The 22,199-nt window shown below is 33.8% G+C and overlaps 1 protein-coding gene across 1 annotated transcript in view; it reads right to left on the bottom strand.

Moving 5' to 3' along the window:
* The window catches only part of LOC125931799 (uncharacterized), a 433,379-nt gene that overhangs the window by 142,960 nt on the left and 268,220 nt on the right, over nucleotides 1–22,199 (bottom strand). Inside the window, exon 7 of the mRNA XM_049644019.1 lies at nucleotides 5,260–5,379. Coding sequence (XP_049499976.1) covers nucleotides 5,260–5,379 — 120 coding nt within the window. The remainder of the gene's footprint in view (nucleotides 1–5,259; nucleotides 5,380–22,199) is intronic.

The raw sequence follows: 22,199 nt of genomic DNA, 5'->3' as shown, positions 1-22,199 counted from the left end.
AGATCCTCTGAAGTCATTTTTTTTCCTTCAAAGGAATAAAATGCATGAAAATGAATCTTTATTTTGAGGATTAAATAAATTTATTTATTTATGTTTAGGTGGTTTTTTTGTTTTATTTTGTTTTGTTTTCTGTTTTTTGTTTTTTGTTTTTTAGTAGGTTCTGAGCCCAGTGCAGAGCCCAGTGCAGGGCTTGGACTCATGAGATCAAGACCTGAGCTGATATCAAGAATCAGATGCTTAACTGACTGAGCCACCCAGGTGCCCCTAGGTTTATATAATTTCTTTACATTTTCACTCACAGAACTTGCATATACTGCCACGTTCCCACAGCACTGGGGGAAATATTCTTGGAGGAAGGCTCTGAGTAGGCAGTAACTGAACATATCTCAGAGCGATTGAGAGAGAATATGGTGGTAAAGAAGTGGGATAGAATTGGAGAAAAAGTGAAGAAAAAAGACAAGCAGGTGCTCTGTGGGTTTCAAATTTATACTTCCTTCTTTAAACCTGAGTTCTCATAAAGCTCCCTGATGAGGATAAATTAACACAGCTGTCTCACCCATACTAGCTACTTCTGGAAGACTATCAAGGTCAGTGGTCAAAGGGTTACTGCAGAATGGTCCAGGGAGAGCCCAGCAAGCCTAATGCCTGATTATGGTTTTATCCCCTGGGTCTTGCCATTTGAGTGAAAATAAGATGTCAGTCAAGTAGTTTTAGGCTTCCACTACTGAGCAGAGATGAACTATTTATGATGGACGATTTTATAACATAGTTCATTATTTGCAATTGTCACATGGGAAGAAATGGAATTTGTTTCAGATGGTAGAAGGACAAAGCCACTTTTTTGAGCTATATGATAGATTTTCAGAATGTACTATAATAACACATTTTGGGGATAGAAAACACTCTTCTTAAGGAATCCATATTTCAATGAAAATACCTTGTAGTCATGCAATATTTCAACATACAAACATGCGTTTTGTAACTCTGTTCTAACTTTTCTTACACTTGAAAATGATTCCACTATTGATTTATTTTACAACATAAAGTCTATAAAGTAGCCTTTTGGTTTTTAAATGTTAAAAAAGTGCTAAACTTTCCATTAACTAAGGTAAAAACAGTTACTTCTTAGATTTATCCCTTTGTAGAGCATAAAGGTTGATTTTTTCCTTCCATATAATCATTCTGGGCAGCCTTTTTCTACTGCTCATCAGCTTCCTCAACAAAGCATACTGTTTATACCCACATCTATTAACTAGAATTCTGTATATTATATCCCAAAGTTACAATTAAATTTTATCTTTAATTTTTATTTTGGATTGCTGATGCTAATAACCAAGAGCTGGCATAGATGTCACAATTTCCTTAAACATGAGAAAATCTCAAAATCAAATAGGGTATCATTGACTACTCACAGCATTGCAATGTTGAAAAGACATTTTGGATGACTGCCAAGAACACAGGAAATTGTGATTGAAAACCATAGCATACAATACAAATCTCAGATTGTGTAAGACTTTATAGGCTATGATAATGAAAACATTTGTGTCTTCACAGTCATTGATCAAATTAATGATCATAGTCCACATAACAAGTGCATGAAAAGCACATAGAGCCAGGCATCTTAGATGAAAGAAGAGTATGACAAGTTGTTGGTAGAGATGATGCCAGGGTGCCAGTATACTTTCCTGGGCATGAAATAATGGTCCCAAAAGAAAAACTTATTGCTTATTCTAATTGTGGTTGGTATTGGCCCACATTTGTGGTTAGTTTCTTTAGCTGTTTAAATGAAAGCATCTTGTAAAGTTTTCACCCATCCCAAAGAAGCTGCAACTTTGTGGCCAGTGTTTAATGCAATATAGGAAGAATAATTCAGGCAGCTGATAAAAGAGGGAAGCATACTGGCTTGGCACATTGTTTGCTGATGCAAAAGCCATATCTACATAGTATTTACTGTTTGACCTCCAATGTTGTTTAATTCTGTCACATTACTTGTGCCCATGGAGTTAGATGAACTGTTAAAGATAAGGAGTGGAGCCAACAAGAAGTATGCAAAGGGAAAAACATGTTTAATCTCAGAGACAGATTTATCATGAAGCCAATGAAGCTTAAGTTTTAGGGCCCCTCACTTGTATAAGCCCCTTCCAAGGCCCTGAGAGTATTTTATGTTTGAAATATTTTTCAAATTTATATATTTTTTGATTTTCTAATTTGAAAGTTTAATTTGTGGGGCACCTGGGTAGCTCAGTTAAGCGTCCTATTTCAGCTCAGGTCATGATCTCATGGTTCGTGAGTTCAAGCCCTGCCATTGGGCTCTGTGCTGACAGCTCAGAGCCTGGAACCTGTTTCTGATTCTGTCTCTCCCTCTCTCTCTGCCCCTCCCGTGCTCACATACTGTCTCTCTCTCTCTCAAAAATAAACACTTAGAAATTTTATAAAGTATAAACTTATACTCTCAAACTCTGTGAAGTTTAGGGTCTTCAAAACCTGGCCTCCCCTGTTAAATGTGTGCCTCACCAGTAGTCAGTTTGTGAATTTGATTTGATATCCTTCAAACTCCTTACACCATCCCCATATTCCCAACACGTCTGAATCTATAGCTACAAAACAAACATTTTGATGAAAATCAATAATAATCCATTTCCATGTTAGGAATTAATCAATCCCTAGTCAGGATATATGCACTAGTTAATGATTTCTTTCAGAGGCCACTACAGTAGGAAATACAGTTGTAAGCTTGTGAAACAATATGAGATTCATAGAATTATAAGTGGCCTTAGCTGTCATTCACTCAAATCCTACATCTTACATAGGAGAACCTGAGATTTAGAGAGGAAATATTACTTAAGTTTATATCTAGGTTATTAGTGGTAAAGTAAGGATTTCAAGAAAATTATTTAATCCTCATGCTAATTTGTACTATTGTTTGAATTTATTTGGTTCATCATTTATAAAGTTTATTTCCTAACATGCTTGGATTTGAATATTTTGCAAATCAAGGTTAAAATTCTATGTGTCTCTACAACTGAGAGACAAATCATTTTCAATATTTGAAATCATTACTTTGTGTACTTCACCACCAACAAAGAATGTCATATTTTTGTATGTAGCTTACAGTTTAATTACATCCTTGATACAATTGAACAATAAAGATAACAGTTTATATTTTAAAGGTCTATCCACTTTTCAGGTCATTTACTTACTATTTCAACACAAACAATTCTGTATTAAGAATCTCTGCTCTCTCTCTTTAATTAAAGTATAATGCTAAGATTGTTTTCTATGAAACTGTAATAATAATTGTGTTATGTTTACAAAGATAACAATAAAGTAAGACTTAGCAATAAATTAAAATGATCCTTGGAATACAAGCATGACATTTGAAAGGTTATTTAAAATTATAGCTTTAAAAAATGTCATGTTAAGTCATTTACTTTTTCGGTTGGAGCAAGTCTAAAAGCTATTTTTCCCTTTCCTTAAAATGGAGACATAAGTCATAACTACATTACTTTGTAAAAGTACTGGAAACTCACATAAAATACTAAGACAGATGTAATCATTTGTAATTGGGCTAAAATGATGCACATAAAATATGCTACCTGACTTCACTGAAACTAATCTTCAGGCTTATTATTTCTGAACTTAAAAATTCCTTAACTCAATGCATTATAAAAATCTTTACAAAAAGTTTGTAACATAATACATACAAGTAATAAAAAATGCAGATAAGTTAATACTAGACTCAGTGGTTAAATGAACAAAAGTTACGAACAGGCAATTCAGCTGAAAGGAAATAAAAATGGCTAATAAATATAATGAAAAACATTTAACCTCATAAATTGTAAGATAAACAAATTTGACCAGGATTATGGCTATGACTGTCACATAATTCTATTTGTATAAATAGTAAAAGCATAATGGAATAGTTATGGATGCATGCTGCTGATAAAAGTATAAATTAATACAACCCTTTAGGAAAAAAATTTTTTTCAATATATATTAAGAAACTAAAAATATTCCTAAAGCTTCAACCAGTAATTTCATGCCTAAGCAACTAAGACTGAAAAAAGGCTTAATGTGTAGAAATTCATAATTATGCACATCAAAGCAGTATATATAATAGCAAAAACTTGAAATAATTTGAATACCAACAATGAAGAAAATAACAAGTTAATTATATGATCAAGTTATATGATCAAGTTTATATAATCAAGTTATATATAATATATATACACACATGCACATATATATGTGAATATATATATATATATCAATATTGTTAATGATTAAAGCAATTCATGCTTTTCTATATTTTCCACATTTTAGATAATGAGCAGTTACTTCTTTCAAATTCAAAAAATTAATTTTAATAATAATGATAAAGAAATGTAGAAAATAGGAGAGACATATATTAGTGTATAAGGAAAATGTCCAAGCAATCAAACACATACTTAAACAAAAATGAAGCTTGATTTTATAATTCTAGTAGGAACAAAGACAGATAAAATCCAATACTGGTGAAAATATAGGTTTTAATTTGGCAGAATTCTTCTGGTCGATAATTTGATGATATAAATAAGCTTAAAACAATATTACATTCTATCACCATAATCAAAATCATAAGAATGTAACCTATGAAAAAACCCTGTACCATTTTTTAAGAACTTTGTTTAAAAAAAAATCTGAAAGAATCATAGTAAGGTATTCATGAAAATTATTTGAATAATTAAAATATATTATACTTACAAAGACAATTATATCAGCTTTACTTTAAAAAATGTTTAATTATTTATTTTTGAGAGAGAGTGAGAGGGAGGGGCTGAGAGATGGAGAGAGAGAAACCCAAGCAGGCTCTGAGCCGGCAGTGCAGAGCCCAATGTGGTGTTCAAACTCAAGAACCTTGACATGATGAACCGAAATCAAGAGTTGGACACAGACTAAACCACCCAGGTGCCCCTAAAAGCTTTACTTCTAACAACTGAAAGTTGGTGGCAATCTACATAATCCAACAATAATTGAATGATCATATAAGTTACAGTATATAAATTCAAGAGTAAAAAAAGGCACTTACTTAAAATTAATGTAACGGAAAAGAAAGATGTGATTACATCATTTCATATACTGTATTCATTGAGAAACATTGGAAGGAAACCAAAACTTCATAAATAATTGCTGTATTAAATTAGAGACGATTTTACAGACATTTAGAAATCTTTTTAAAATGCTTAATATTAATGATAAATCTTTTTTTTAATTGCTTACCACTTGCATCCTAGACAGTTTATTTTCAGGGGTAAGGAATGCTAGAATTTGTGTTTCCGTTCTTGTAAGATCAGGTGGCAGAGCAAATATGTAGTGACAGATTTTATTCACACTCTTGCACTACAAAAGAAGAAAACAAAGAAAGAAAAGAAAGAAGATGCATAAAATCAACGTCTCTAGATCAATTCTAAAATGTAATTAACATAATTTTCATTATTCAAAAAATGACCATATATATAAATATACAAACACATGTGTGTTTCTATTTACGTTCAGTGGAAGATACAACATGACACACCAACAAGATGAAAAATATATTGTCTGTTTTCAGTCAACTGTGTAGTATCCAAGTATAAAACTGGGTTAATTTTTAGGGATTCTCAATTGTGGTGTAGGCAACATGCCAATGAATAAGAAAAATTTAAAAAAAAATAGATATTAAATATTCATTTATTTTTGAAGAAAAATTCATGGAAATTTTAGAAAATGTTGAAGAAACTAAGAAATTATCTATCATCCAGAATCCTGCCCACAGAGAAACAAGGTAAGTATTACATTTACTTATCATGACTTCCATAAATAACTATTTACTGTGAATTTATTTTAAAATGCACTTTTTTTTCTTCAATTTTTACCAAATTTCACTTTATATTTTTGCTTCCCCCATAAAACAAATAAAAATCCAAATATATTAATTTCAACTACAAATATTTTCAAATGTACAACTAATAGTTATAAACTTTTAAAAACACTTCCATAATAATATCACAACCAGCAAAATTAACAAAGCTTCTTAATATAATCTAATGTTCAGTCCATGTTAAATTTTTTCTTTTTCAATTATTTTGTTTGAATCTGGATCCAAACATGAAAATGCACTTTGACAGAAATTTTTGTATAGCCTGTATATATGCTCTCAGGGGCCATATTGTAATTTCTTTTAAATATGGCATACTGTCTGAAAGAAATTTGAACTGTGTGAATTTTAATATTTTGACATAACATAGAATGTTATTCTGAACTGTCAATAAGAATTTTAAAAAGGAAGGTCTCAACAAGTACAAAAAGACTGAGATCATACCATGCATATTTTCAGACTACAATGCTACGAAAACTTGAAATCAACCACAAGAAAAAAATGGGGAAGACCACAAATACATGGTGGTTAAAGAACATCATACTAAAGAACGAATAGGTTAACAAGGAAATTAAAGAAAAAAATTTAAAATACATGGAATCAAATGAAAATGAAAACACGATAGTAAAGAATATTTGGGATTCAGCAAAGGCGGTCCTAAGAGAGGAGTATATAACAATACAGACCTACTTCAAGAAGGCAGAAAAGTCTCAAATACACAGCCTAACCTTACCCATAAAGGAGCTACAAAAGGAGCCAACAAATGAAGCCCAAAGCCAGCAGAAGAAAAGAAATAATAAAGATTAGAGCAGGAATAAATGATATAGAAACAAAAAAAATCCCAGAACAGATCAATGAAACTAAGAGCAGGTTCTTTGAAAGAATTAATAAAATTGATAAGCCCCTAGACAGACTTATCCAAAAGGAAAGAGGAATTACCCAAATAAATGAAATCACTAATGAAAGAGGAGAGATCACAACCAACACCACTGACATGCAAACAGTTGTAAGAGAATATTATGAAAAATTATGTGCCAACATATTGGCAATCTGGAAAAAATGGACAAATTCTTAGACACATATAAACTACCAAAATGGTAAAAGGAAGAAATACAAAATTAGAACAGACCCATAATCAGGAAATAACTTAAATCATTAATAAAAAATATTCCAACAAACAAAAGCCCAGGGCCAGATGGCTTCCCAGGGGAATTTTACGATTAAAGAAGAGTTAATACCTAGTCTTCTCAAACTGCTCCAAAAAATAGAAATGGAAGGAAACCTTCAAAAACTCATTCTACAAGATCAGGATTACCTTGATTCCAAAACCAGGCAAAGGCCCCACTAAAAAAAGAGAATTACAGGCCAATATCCCTGATGAACATGGTTGCAAAAATTCTCAAGATACTAGCAAATCAAATCCGACAGAGCATTAAGAAATGATTCACCATGATCAACCAGGATTTATTCTTGAGCTGCAGGGCTGGTTCAGTATTCACAAATCAATCACCATGATACACCATATTAATAAAAGAAAGGATAAGAACCATATGATGCTCTTTATGCAGAAAAATCATTTGACAAAGTACAGTATCCATTCTTGATAAACACCTTCAACGAAGTAGGGATAGAGAAAATATACCTCAACATCATAAAAGCCATTACGAAACATCCACAGCTAATATCATCCTCAATTGGGAAAAACTGAGAGGTTTTCCTCTATAGTTAGGAACAAGACAGGGATGTTCATTCTCACTATTGTTATTTAACAGTGCTGGAAGTCCTAGCCTCAGCAATCAGGTAACAAAAAGAAATAAAAGGCATCCAAATCAGCAAAGAAGAAGTAAAACTTTCATTATTCACAGATGACATGACACTCTATGTAGAAAACCCAAAGACTCCACCCCAAAATTGCTAGAACTGATACACAAGTTCAGTAAAGTCATAGGATACAATATCAATGTACAGAAATCTGTTGCATTTCTATATACCAATAATGAAGCAGCAGTGCAGAGCCCACTTCAGATTCTGTCTCCCTCTCTCTGTCCTTCCCCTGCTCATGCTCACTCTTTCTCTCTCTCTCAAAAATAAACACTAAAAAAATATTTAAAAAAATAAAGAAATCAAGGAATGGATTCCATTTACAATAGCACCCAAAACCATAAGATAGCTAGAAATAAACCTAACCAAAGAGGTAAAAGATCTTTACTCTGAGAACTATAAAACACTTATGAAAGAAATTGAAGATTACACAAAGAAATGGAAAAAGGTTCCATGCTTATGGATTGGAAGAGCAAATATAGTTAAAATGCCTACACTACCCAAAGCAATCTACACATTAAATGAAATGCCAATCAAAATACCACCAGAATTTTTCACAGAGCTGGAACAAACAATCCTAGAATTTTTATAGAACTACAAAATGTAGTTTTGATTCAAGCAGCAGCAGAAGCAATACCACCTGTGTCAGAGAGTGGGATCCCCAATTCTCTGTTTGTAGATTTACTAGGACTCATAGGGCTCAGCATATAGTTGTACCCATGGTTTAGATTTATAAGAGTAGAGTAGTAAGAATACACAGCAGGTTCATAAAATAAAATGACACAGGCAGATTCTGAAATAATCCATGTGTAAGTTTCCTTATGCTTGCTCCCTCCTGTAAGGGATCACAGAAAGCAAATTCTTTTCCCAGGAACAAAAATTGCAGCAATACCAGTTTGATTTTTTTTACTGGGGATTGGTCACATATACAATTTCTGCCTAGTACATATCAAAATTTCAGATTCCCAAAAGGAAATCAAGTATTCAGCATAAATCACATTGTTTGTACAAATACTATAGGTACAATGAGCCACTCTTACCATTTACCTAACAGAGAAAAGCCAAGTTACCAAACTTCAACCAAGCCCAACTTTGCAGAGTTTTCTAAAAATTACAATCTCAATATTGATAAGTTAATTTTTTTCACACCACCACTACCCAAATGGTATTCCTGTTTTTCATACCACCACTACCTAAGTGGGACTCCTTTCCAAGCATTAAATGAAAGCAATTTTAAATGCAACTGAAATGCCATCAAAGAAATACATATCTTACCTGCAGAACCTGAATAACTAATGAGAGGTATGGAGTAGGTGGTAGCACTTAGGACAGAAATCAAGTTTCTATGCTGCAGGATGTTATTTGCATTTAACAATATTGAAAAAATGTAATCTTATTTCTTAGTACTATTAAAACAGTCTATAAAGCTCAGGCAATTCAAAGTACCTATTTTCTTAACTCTTGAAATAAATCCTGTCTGGGAACCGTATTCAAGTCACTGATAATAAATCATAAAGTTCAATTTGGTACTGAATAAGAAAGGTAATTTGGAGAGAAAATAAAATGAGAGGTTAGAAAAATCTATCATATTAATAAAACAAACCAGTACCAGAAATTTTACATATTCTTCCTACTAGTGTCTCTCCAACTTTCTTGACCATAATGATCATAAGCAGCCCTTGTTAAAAATATAGGTTCACAGGCCACTTTACTTGAAGATTATGAATAGATAATATAGCACTATGGTCAAAGTTACCAATTTTAGAACCAGACTTCCTAGGCTCAACTTAGCTCTACTGCTTGGTAGCTGTGTAACTGCAGGTAAATTAAACAACCTCTATATGCCTTAGTTTCCTTATGTATAAAATGGGGTTAAAAATAAAATGCTACCTCATAGGATGGTTGTGTGGATTAAAAGAGTTAATATATGTAAAACAGAGCCTGGTAGCCTATATGTGAAAATATGCATACCTATTGATATACATATCAAATTGATATACATGCAAATGCAAGCATAAATTACATATGTGTAATATATATAAAAAGCTTTTGTATATAAAAGGCACAAGATGATGATGATGATTCATAGGCCTAGTGTAGGTCATAAAAAATATGTATATTTAACAAGTGCCCCAAGTGGTAGTTATGAGTGTGAGAAACTCTACATTTGAACACGTAAGTAGAGATGTACTCTAAGATTTAAAGACTTCTTAAAAAGCCGTAGTAAATAAGACAAAGTGGTATTGGCACAAAGATAGACAAATTAATATAACAAAAAAGAGCATCTAAAACCTGATACAAGTATATATAGAACTTGGCATATAATAGAAGTGGTGTTGTAAAATGGTATAGAAACAGCAACTACTTAATAAATGGTGTTAAAAGAATTGGTTAGCCACTTGGAGAAGAGTAAAATATCTGACCTATCTTATAAAAAATCATGGATTTTTATCCATGTATTAATAACCAATGTGAAATGTAAAATTTTAAAGATTTTAAAAGAAAATAATGGGGAACAACTTTCTGATCTTGAGGTAATGAAGGTTCTCTTAAATAATACAGAAAAATAACTAGCCAGAAAGGATAAGATTGATATATTCTATATCAAAATAAAGACAATCATGAAGAAGGTAGAAAGACAAGCCACAAACTAGGAGAAGATATTTGAAACATGAGTAACCTCTAAAGACTAGTATCTCTAATATAGAAATAGCAAAGTACAAACCAATAAGAAAAAAGACAAACAATTCAATAGATCAGATATTTCACAAAGGAGAAAATATATAGCCAATAAACACCATAAAAATGGGGACTCAAGGGACATTAGACAAATGACAGAATAGGAGATCCTTAACCTGTATCCCCTCTCTACAACAATAATTTGGTAGTCCTCTACAGACAAAAGTGTCTTTGTGGAATCTTTGGGATCAAGGGAAGAGATTGTAAAATCTCGCTAAATTACAAGACTGAGGAGAGACATTTTGAGAAAGCATGCTTGCACATATCCTGGTGGCTAACCTACTGACCATGGTCCCAGCTACAGACCCAGAAAAGCTCCACATCCCTGTGAACTCAGCTACAGCTTGTTTGGCTTTGGTCGTGCTAACAATATCATACACTAAGGGACTCAGGAGGAATCAAACCCATCTGCGCATTGGTTGGGCATGCCAACTGGACAAAATGCCAAGACAGAGGAATTCATCTCAAAAGAAAGAACAAAATAAGGTCACAGCCAGGGATCTAATTGAAACAAATAAATGTAATATGTCTGAACCAGTATTTAAAACAACAATCATAAAGATACTAGCTGGGCTTGAGAAAAGCATAGAAGACACCAGAGAGTCCTTACTGCACAGATAAAAGACCTAAAAACTAGTCAGGCCAAAATAAAAAATGTGGTAACTGAGATGTAAAACTGATTGGATGTAATGATCATAAGGGTGGAGGAAGTTTAGAGGAAGCAGAGGGATGAGAGGGAGGTTAGGATGGCAGACTAGTAGGAGGACCTTGAGTCTGCCTCATCCCTTGAACACAGGTATATCAACATCAAATCATTTTGAACAACCAGGATATTGATCTAAGGATTAAGAAAACAATCTGCACAATTGGAGGGAGAGAATGTGGCAGATGCAAGAGTTGGAGCTGTGACTTGGGAGAGAGGAAAGGAACCTCAGAGTGAAAGGAACCTTTTTTGCAGGAAATGGTCAGGAAGAGAGGGAGAGAGTGGTGGGTAGTGAGCAACGTGTAGGATTCATGCAAGACTCCATGGTGTGGGGAATCTCCTGGGTCACACTGGGAGATATTGCTCCCCTTATAGGGATACATTTGGAAGAGGGTTTTTGCCTCTCTGAGGACAGAAAGCCTGCCAGGAGCCACTGAGCAGCCATTCAACAGCAGGAAACAGAGGTGCCCAAAGATGGTAGATATCCTTTTCGCAGCTTTTCATTGTGCACCACAATAGACTCGAGCCACTATGTGTGTCTTGTGTTACTGCTTTTCTGGGACAAAATGGCACAGGGGAAAGAGGTGTATACAGATTACAGATAACCAATTGCAGCATTTTGCCGTATGCCACAATAGACTCCAGCCACTGGGCGTGTGCTGTGTGACTACTTTTCTGGGACAGAATGGTGAAGGATGCACCATGAGTCTCTCCTCCTGAGAAGGGGAGCAGGATCTACTGGGCCCTTTAAAATTTGGAGTTTTGAATCCCAGCCTCTAACCAGAGATAAAATTATGGAGAACTGTGGCTCTGGGTATGCCAATTGCTGGGCACAGACAGGTTAATGATAGGAATCTGATAAAAGACTGGGACACTTTTCTGTGAGAATCTCTTGAACAGAGGTGGTCACCAGTTCCCCTGCGAGGGGAGGAAAAGGCAGGGTGACACCATCATCTACCCATTCCCCAGCCCCACTCCAACCACCAGCATGGTAAGACTTCAGAGAGAAACACAGCACCACCTAGGTGAGGCCATAGTCAGTCACTTAACCAAGCCCCACCCACCTCACTCAGGATGGGCATTTACCTGAAACAAGTACCCTGAGAATCAGCATAGCAGACTCCTCCACCAGAAGACCATCAAAAATCCCTTTGACCCACTTAGTCTAGGGATCATAGTGAGCTGTAATGCTTCATTTCTAGGGTAAACTCAATCTAGCTTAATTGGGCTTCTTTTTGTTCATTTGTTCATTTTCTTTGCTTCTGTATTTCCTTTATGTTTTTTTCCTTTATTTTATTTTTCTTTCTTGGCTATGGAAGGAGAAAATTTTTACATTTATTTTAATTTATTATTATTTAAAAATATATTTTCTTTCTTTTCTCCCTCTTTTTTCTTTTTCTTTTCTATCAAGCTTCTCTCAACAAGCAGACCAAAACACACTTAGGATTTATCTTCCTTTATTTAATTTTTTTGGTTTTTAGTATTTTACCTTTAATTTTTATTTTATTTTATTAATTTTCTTCTTCCTCCAAAATGACAACACAGAAGAATTCACCCCAAAAGAAAGAATAGGAAGAAATGACAGCCAGGGATTTAATCAACACAGATATAAGCAAGATGTCTGAACTAGATTTTGAAACCATGATTATAAGAATAGTAACTGGGGTTGAAAAAGCATAGAAGACACCAGAGAATCCCTTTCTGCAGAGATAAAAGAGCTAAAATATAGTCACACCAAAATTAAAAATGGTGTAACTGAGATGAAAACTTGAATGGATGTTATGACAGCAAGGATGGACGAAGCAGAGCCATGAATCAGTGATATAGAAGAAAAAAATATGGAAAATAATTAAGCTGAAAAGTAGAGGGAAACAAAGGCAAAAGATTGTGATAAAAGACTCAGAGAATTCAGTGACTTATTAAAGAGGAATAGCATTCTTATCCTAGGAGTACCAGAAGATGAAGAGAGAGAAAAGGGGCAGAAGTTTTATGTGAAGAAATTTGAGCTGAAAACTTAACTAATCTGGGGAAGTATTTAGACATAAAACTCCAAAGAGCACAGACAGCTCCCATTAAATTTATAAAAGCGGACTATCACTGAGGCATATCATTCACAAAATACACAGACAATGAAAGAATAGTGAAAGCAGTAAAAGGAAAAAAAAGTACCTAACCTACAAGGTAAGATATATCAGGTTCACAACAGATCTGTCTACAGAAACTTGGCAGGCCCAAAAAGAGTGGCAGGGTATATTCAATGTGCTGATTGGGAAAAATATGCAGCCAAAAAATCTTTATCCAGCAAGGCTGTCATTAAGAATAGAAGAAGAGATGAGGCACCTGGGCGGCTCAGTAGGGTAAGCTTCTGACTTCAGCTCAGTTCATGATCTCACAGTCCGTGAGTTCAAGCCCTGCATTAGGCTCTGTTCTGACAGCTCAGAGCCTGGAGACTGCTTCGGATTCTGTGTCTCCCTCTCTGCTCGCTCCCCCACTAACACTCTGTCTCTCTCTGTCTCAGAAATAAATAAACATAAAAAAATTAAAAAAATAAAGAATAGAAGAATAAAGAGTCTCTCAGACAAACAAAAACTAAAGGAATTTGTGACAAATAATTCAGCCCTGCAAGAAATTTTAAGGGGGACTCTTTGAGTGGAGAAAAGACAAAACAAAAGACCCAAAGCAACAAAGACTAGAAAGGACCAGAGAACATCACCAGAAACACAAACTCTACAGGCAACACAATGGCACTAAATTCATATCTTACAATAATCCCAGAATGTAAATGGGCTACATGCTCTAATAAAAAGATATAGCATATCAGAAGACTTAAAAAAAGAGATCCATCCATATGCTGCTTACAAGAGACTCAGTTTAGACCTAAAGACACCTGAAGAGTGAAAATGAGGGGATGGAGAACCATTTATCATACTAATAGACATCAAAAGAAAGCCGAAGTAGCCATACTTATATCAGACAAACTAGAATTTAAAACAAAGACTCTAAGAAGAGATGGAGAAGGGCATTATAGCATAATTAAGGGGTCTAGCCACCAAGATTTAACAATTGTAAATATTTATGCCCCAAATTTGAAACACTCAGGTATATAAATCAATTAATAATAAACATAAAGACACATATTGATAATAATACAATAATAGTACGGGACTTTAACACCCCACTTACAACAATGACAGATCATCTAAGCCTAAAATGGCTTTGAATGACACACTGGATTAGAAGGATTTAACAGATATATTCAGAATATTTCATCCAAAAGCAGCAGAATATACATTCTTCTTGAATGCACATGAAACATTCTCCAGAATAGATCACATACTGGGTCACAAATTAGCCCTCGACAAGTACAAATAGTTCAAGACTGTACCATGCATATTTTTAGACCACAAATATTGTAAAAATTGAAATCAATCTCAAGCAACGTTTTGGAAAGTTCACAAATACTTGGAGATTAAGGAACATCCTACTAAAGAATGAATGGGTTAGCCAAGAAATTAAGGAGGAAAAAGGGGTGCCTGCATGGCTCAATCAGTTGAGTGTCCATCTCTTGATTTCGACTCAGGTCAAGATCCCAGGGTCATGGAATTGAAACCTGTTCCAGGCTACGCAAGAATCAAGATTCTCTCTCCCTCTGCCCCTCTCCCTACCCATGCACTTTCTCACTAGAATAAAAAATTTTAATTAAAAAAAGAAGAAATAAAAAAGCACATGGAGGCAATGAAAATCAAAACATGACAGTCCAAAATATTTGGGATGCAGCAAGGTTAGTCATAAGAGGGAACTATAAAGCAATCCAGGCTTTCCTAAGGAAGAAATGCCTAATATACACAACCTAACCTTACACCTAAAGGAGCTGGAAAAAGAATAGCAAATAAGTACCAAACCAGCAGAAGAAGGCAAATAAAAAAAGATTAGAGCAGAAATGAATGATATTGAAATAAAAAAAAAAAGGCAGTAGAAGAGATCAATGCAATTAGGAGCTGGTTCTTTGAAATAATTAACAAAATCAATAGACCCCTAGTCAGACTTATCCAAAAGAAAAAGAAAAGGACCCAAATGAATAAAATCAAGAATGAAAGGGGAGAGATAACAACCAACACCACAGAAACACAATTATAATAGAATATTATGAGTAATTATATACAAAAACAAATTTACACAATCTGGGAGTAATGGATAAATTCCTAGAAACATATAAACCACCAAAACTGAAACAGAATGGCATAGAAAATTTGAACAGATGCATAACCAGTAAAGAAACTGAATCAATAATCAAAAATCTCCCAACATGCAAGAGTCCAGGATCAGACGACTTCCAAGGGAAATTCTACCAAACATTTAAAGACCAATTAATACCTATTTTTCTGAAACTGTTCCAAAAAATAGAAATGGAAAGAAGACTACCTAACTCATTCTCTGAGGCCAGCACTACCTTAATTCCCAAATCAAACACACAATATAAAGAAAAAATACAGTCCAATTTTCCTGATGAAAATGGAGGCAAAAATTCTCAAAAAGATACTAGCAAATTAGAATCCAACAATACATTAAAAGAATTACTATCAAGAAGGATTTATTCCTGGGCTGCAGGGTTGGTTCAATATCCACAAATCAATCACTGTGATATACCACATTAATAAAAGAAAAGATAAGGACCACATGATCCTCTCAACAGATCCAGAAAAAGCATTTGACAAAGTTCAGGATCCATTTTTGACAAAAACATTCAACAAAGTAGGGGACAGAGGGAACATACCTCAACATCATAAAGCCCATATATGAAAGACCCACAGCAAATATCATCTTCAATGGGGAAAAACAGAGTTTTTTCTTTATGATTAGGAACAGACAAGTATGTCCACTCTCACCACCATGATTTAATATAACACAGGAAGTCCAACTCTCAGCAATTAGATGACAAAAAGAAATAAAAGGCATCAAAATCAGCAAGGAAAAATTCAAATTTTCACTACTTACAGAAGACATGATACTCTATGGAAAAACACAAAAGACTCCAACAAAAAATTGCTAGGACTGATGCATGAGTTCAGTAAAGTCACAGGATACAAAATAAATGTACAAAAACCTGTTGCATTTCTATACACCAACAATGAAGCACCATAAAAAGAAATCAACAAATAAATCCCATTTATAATTGCACTGAAACCCATAAGATACATAGGAATAAATCTAGCTAAAGAGGTAAAAGTTCTATACTCTGAAAACTATAGAACATTTATGAAAGAAATTGTTAATGACACAAAGAAGCTGAAAAACATCCCATGCTCATAGATAAGAAGGACAAATATTGTTAATATATCTATACAACCCAAAGCAAGATACACATTTAATGCAATCCCTATAAAAATAACATTAGCATGTTTCACAGATCTATTACAAACAACAGTAAAATTTATATGGAACCACAAAAGATCCTGATTAGACAAAACAATCCTGAAAAAGAAAAGCAAAGCTGGAGGCATCACAATTCTGGACTTCAAGGTACATTGCAAAGCCTTAGTGATCAGGGCACGATGGTACTGGCACAAAAATAGACAGATACATCAATAGAACAGAATAGAAAACTCAAGGGGAGTCTGGGTGGCTCAGTCCATTAAGCGTCTGACTTTGGCTCAGGTCACAGTGTCACATGGTTTGTGAGTTTGAGCCATGTCAGGCTCTGTGCTGACAACTCAGAGCCTGGAGTCTGCTTCAGATTCTGTGTTTCCCTCTCTACCCCTTCCCAGCTCATGCCCTGTCTGTCTCCCTCTCTTTCTCCAAAACAAATAAACATGAAAAAAAAAAAAACTCAGAAATGGACCCACATGGTATGGTCAATTCATCCTTGACAAAACAGGAAAGAATATCCAGTGGAAAAAAGACAATCTATTCATCAAATGGTATTGAGAAAACTGGACAGCAACATGCAAAACAAGGAAACTGGACCATTTTCTTACACCATACACAAAAATAAATTCAAAATGGACAAAAGACTTAAATGTGAGACAGGAAACCATCAAAATCCCAGAAGACAACAGAAGCAGCATCCTCTTTGACATGGAACATAGCAACTTCTTAACAGACACATCTCTGGAGGGAAGGGAAACAAAAGCAAAGATGAACTATCGGGACTTGATTAAGATAAAAAGCGTCTGCATACAAAGGAAACAATCAACAAAACTAGAAGGAAATCTTCAGAACGGGAGAATACATTTGCAAATGACATGTTTGATAAAGGGTTAGTATCCAATATATAAAGAACTTACCAAACTCAACACCCAAAAATCAACTAATCCAGTTAAGAAATGGGTGGTAACATGAATAGAAATTTTTCCAAAGAAAAAGTACTGATAGATAATAGCCACAAGAAAAGATGCTCAACATCGTTCATCATCAGGGAAATACAAATCAAAACCACAATGAGATATCACTTTACACCACAGAATGGCTAAAATTAACACAGGAAACAACAAATGTTGGCAAGGATGATGAGAAAGAGGAATCCTCCTACACTGTGGGAATGCAAACTGGTGCATCCACTCTGGAAAACAGTATGGAGCTTCCTCAGAAACTTAAAAATAGATCTGCCCTATCACCCAGCAATTGCACTACTAGGTATTTATCTAAAGGACACAAAAATACTGATTTGAAAGGGCACATACACCCCAATGTTTACAGAAGCACTATCAACAATAGCCAAATTATAGAAAGAACCCAAATGTGCATCGACTGATGAATGGATAAAGAATATGTGGAATATATATACAATGAAATATTACTCAGCTATCATAAAGAATGAAATATTGCTTAGGGCACCTGGGTGGCTCAGTCGGTTGAGCATCCAACTTCAGCTCAGGTCATGATCTCATGCCGTGAGTTTGAACCCCACGTCAGATTCTGTGCTGACAGCTCAGAGCCTGGAGCCTGCTTCTGATTCTGTCTCCCTCTCTTTCTGCCCCTACCCCACTCATGTTCTGTCTCTCTCTGGCTCTCAAAAATGAATAAACATTAAACAAAAATAAGAAAAAGAATGAAATATTGCCATTTGCAATGACACAAATCTAACTAGAGTGTATTTTGCTAAGAGAAATGTCAGAGAAAGGCAAACATCATATGATTTCACTCATATGTGGAATTTAAGAAATACAACAGATGAACATAGGGAAAGGGAAAGAAAAATAAGATAAAAACAGAGGGAGGCAAACCATAAGAGACTTTTAATGGTAGAGAACAAACTGAGGGTTTCTCAAGTGGATGTGGGCAGGGAAATGGGCTAAATGGGCAATGGGCATTAGGAGGGCAATTTTGGGGATGAGCACAGGATGTTATATGTAAGTGATGTAAATTTTACTCCTGATACCAATACTTCACTATGTGTTAACTAACTTGAAGTTAGACAAACTATTGGAAGAAAAAAATAGATAATAGAATTAGAAATAACTATAGCTAAATTTTTATTAATAGATGTACAATATAAAAAGATGTAATATATTTCATCAATAGCATTAAAAGTTGGGGTAGGGAAAGTAAGAAAGTATAGATTTTATGACTTAAGGTAAGTTGTTATCACTTTACAATAATTACCTTAAAATCAATATACAAAATATAAACAGAAAGAAATTCAATACAAAAAAAAAAAAACACTGAGGAAGACAGCAAGAGAGGAAGAAAGGAACAAATAATCTACAAAACAGGAATCAATTTACAAAATGGCCATAACTCCTAATATACCAGTAATTACTTTAAATATAAATTTAAATATTTAATATAAATTTAAATATTAATTCTCTAATCAAAGTACATACAGCAGCTGAATGGGTTAAAAGAAAAAAAACAAGATCCAATAATATGCTGCCTATAAGAGGCACAATTTAGCTTTTAGGATACACATAGAGTAAAAGTAAAGGGATGAAAATACACATATCATACATATGTTAACCAAAGGAAAAAACAAAGCAAGAGAGGCTATGCTTATATCAGATAAAAGAATTTCAGTCAAAATCAGTCACAAAAAGAAAATGTTGCTATATAGTAATAAAGAGAAAGCATTCTTTCATCACGAGAAAGAACAAGCATAAAATATATGCCCCCCAACAATGCAACACATAAATATTTAAATGGAATATGACACACCTGAAGGGAAAAGTAGCAAGACAGTACTAGAAGAGGACTTCAATAATCTGCTTTAAACAATGGATAGATCATCCAAATAGAAAAATAAGTAGGGAAACTTTGGATAAACTATACTTGAGATGAAATGGACCTAACAGACATATGAAGAACATTCCATACAACAGCAGCAGAACACACATACATCTTGCACCAACAGAATATTTCACAGGAGAGGTCATATGTTAGTCCAGAGAGTGAGTAAAACAAATATAAGAAGTCTAAAACCAAAATGTCATTTCTCATCACAATGTAGGAAATTAAAAGTGAATAACAAAAGGAAAAATGGAAAACTCACAAATATGTATACATTAACCACTCTCCTGAACAATTCAGGGTCAAGAAGAAATCCATAGGAAAATTATAAAGTATATTGAGCAAATGAAGATGAAAACACAGCGTACCAAAACTTATGGAATGCAGTAAAAGAAGTTCTAGAGGGAAGTTTATATCAATAAATGCCTACATTAAGAAAACAGACAGGTCTTAAATAAACATAGTACCTTTATATCCAAAGAAATTATAAAAACAAGGAAATACTAAACCAAAAGTTGGCAGAAAGAAGGAAATAACAAAGATTAGGGAAGAAATAAATTACCGACTGAAAAGAAAATTTAAAAAATCAATGAAACTAATTGCCAATAATTGATGATGATAATAATGACGATGATGGTGGTGGTGGTGGTGGTGATGATCATTCCCATAAAATAAAAGTTCAGGACCAAATGTATTCACAGATGAATTCTACAAAACATTTAAAGAATTAATACTTATTTTCCTCAAACCATTCCCCCAAAAAATAGAATAGGAATTAAAATTTCCAAACATATTCTATGAGGACAGTATCACCCTGATAACAAAACCAGACAAAGACAACACATACACAAACACACACACACACAAACAATTCTGGCCAATATCTCTGATGAACACAGATGCAAAAATTCTTAACAAAATTTTAGTAAAGCATATTCAACAATATGTTGAAAGGATAATTTACCACAATCAAATAAGATTTATTCCAGGGATGCAAGGATACTTCAACATTCACAAATCAATCAATGTGATGCACCATGTCAAAAAAATGAAAAGTAAAAATCACATGATCATTTCAGTAGGTGCAGAGAAAGTATTTGATGAAATTCAACATTCATTCATGATAAAAAATCTCTATAAAGTGGGTTTAGAGGAAACATACCTCAACATAATAAGGATATATGAAAAATCCACAACTAACATTGTACTCACGGTGAAAAATAGAGATTTTCCTCTAAGAAAAATGGAGAGATTTTCATGCTATAACTCAAAAAAGTGGGTTTAGAGAGAACATATATCAACACAATGAGGATTATATACGAAAAACTCATAGCTAACATCATACTCAATGTTGAAAACGAGAAAGCTTTTCCTATAAGATCAGAAAAATTACAAGGATGTCCACCCTTATTACTTTTAGTTAACATAGGACTAAAAGTCTTAACTATAGAAATTAAAGGAGAAAAATTAACAGGCATCCAAATTGGTAAGGAAGAAGTTAAATTGTCACTATTTAAAAAAGACATAATACTATATACATAGACAACCCTGAAGACTCCACCAAAAAACTCTTAGTAGAAATAAATTAATTTAGTAAAGTTGCAGTACAGAAAATTAATACCTAAATCTTGGTCGTGTTTCTTTACACTAATAATGAAGTAGCAGAAACAGAAAATATGGTAAAAAAATCCATTTACTCTTGCACCAAAACAAGATACCTAGGAATAAACTTATGCAAGGAAGTAAAAGACCTCTATTCTGAAAAGTATAAAACATTCAGAGAAATTCAAAATGCTAGAAACAAATGGAAAAATAGTCCATGCTCTTGAATTGAAAGAATTTACATTATGAAAATGCCCATACTACTCAAAGCATTCTGTAGATTCATTGAAATCCCTTTCAAATTAATAAAAAAATTGAAAGAATAACAAGAAATAATACTAAAATTTTATGGAATCATAAAGACCCCAAATAGCAAAAGAAATCTCTAGAGAGAAGAACAAAGCTGCAGGTATTACAATCCAAGGTTTCAAGACATACTACAAAGTTGCAGTAAACCAAACAGTATGGTACTGGCACAAAAAAAGACACATAAATGAAGAGAAAGCTTATAAATAAACCATTGCTTATATGGTAAATTAATACATGACAAAAAAAGCAAGAATATACAATGCCTATATGATAAATTAATCCATGACAAAAAAGAAAAAAAAACAAGAATATACAACAAAGAAAAGACAGTATGTTCAATAATTGGAGCTGTAAAAACAACACTTACATGGAAAGGAATGAAACTGGACTCCTTTCTTACAAGTTACACAAAAAACAAACTCAAAACGGGCTAAAGACTTAAATATGAGACCTAAATATGAGCTACTAAAATACAAGATAGGCAGTAATTTATCTGACAACAGCTATAGTAATATTTTTCTAGATATGTCACAAAAGCAAAAATACACTATTTTTTTTTATATGATATTATGGTTTTTTTTTTAATTTTTTAATTTTTTATTTTTTTATTTTTTATTTTTTAATATATGAAATTTACTGTCAAATTGGTTTCCATACAACACCCAGTGCTCATCCCAAAAGGTGCCCTCCTCAATACCCATCACCCACCCTGCCCTCCCTCCCACCCTGCCCTCCCTCCCACCCCCCATCAACCCTCAATTTGTTCTCAGTTTTTAACAGTCTCTTATGCTTTGGCTCTCTCCCACTCTAACCTCTTTTTTTTTTTTTTTCCTTCCCCTCCCCCATGGGTTTCTGTTATGTTTCTCAGGATCCACATAAGAGTGAAACCATATGGTATCTGTCTTT

Source organism: Panthera uncia, chromosome X (genome assembly GCF_023721935.1).
Source record: "Panthera uncia isolate 11264 chromosome X, Puncia_PCG_1.0, whole genome shotgun sequence".
Taxonomy (NCBI): Eukaryota; Metazoa; Chordata; class Mammalia; order Carnivora; family Felidae; genus Panthera; species Panthera uncia.
Note: the sequence above shows the minus strand (reverse complement) of the source record. Positions and strands in the feature narration are given on the sequence as shown.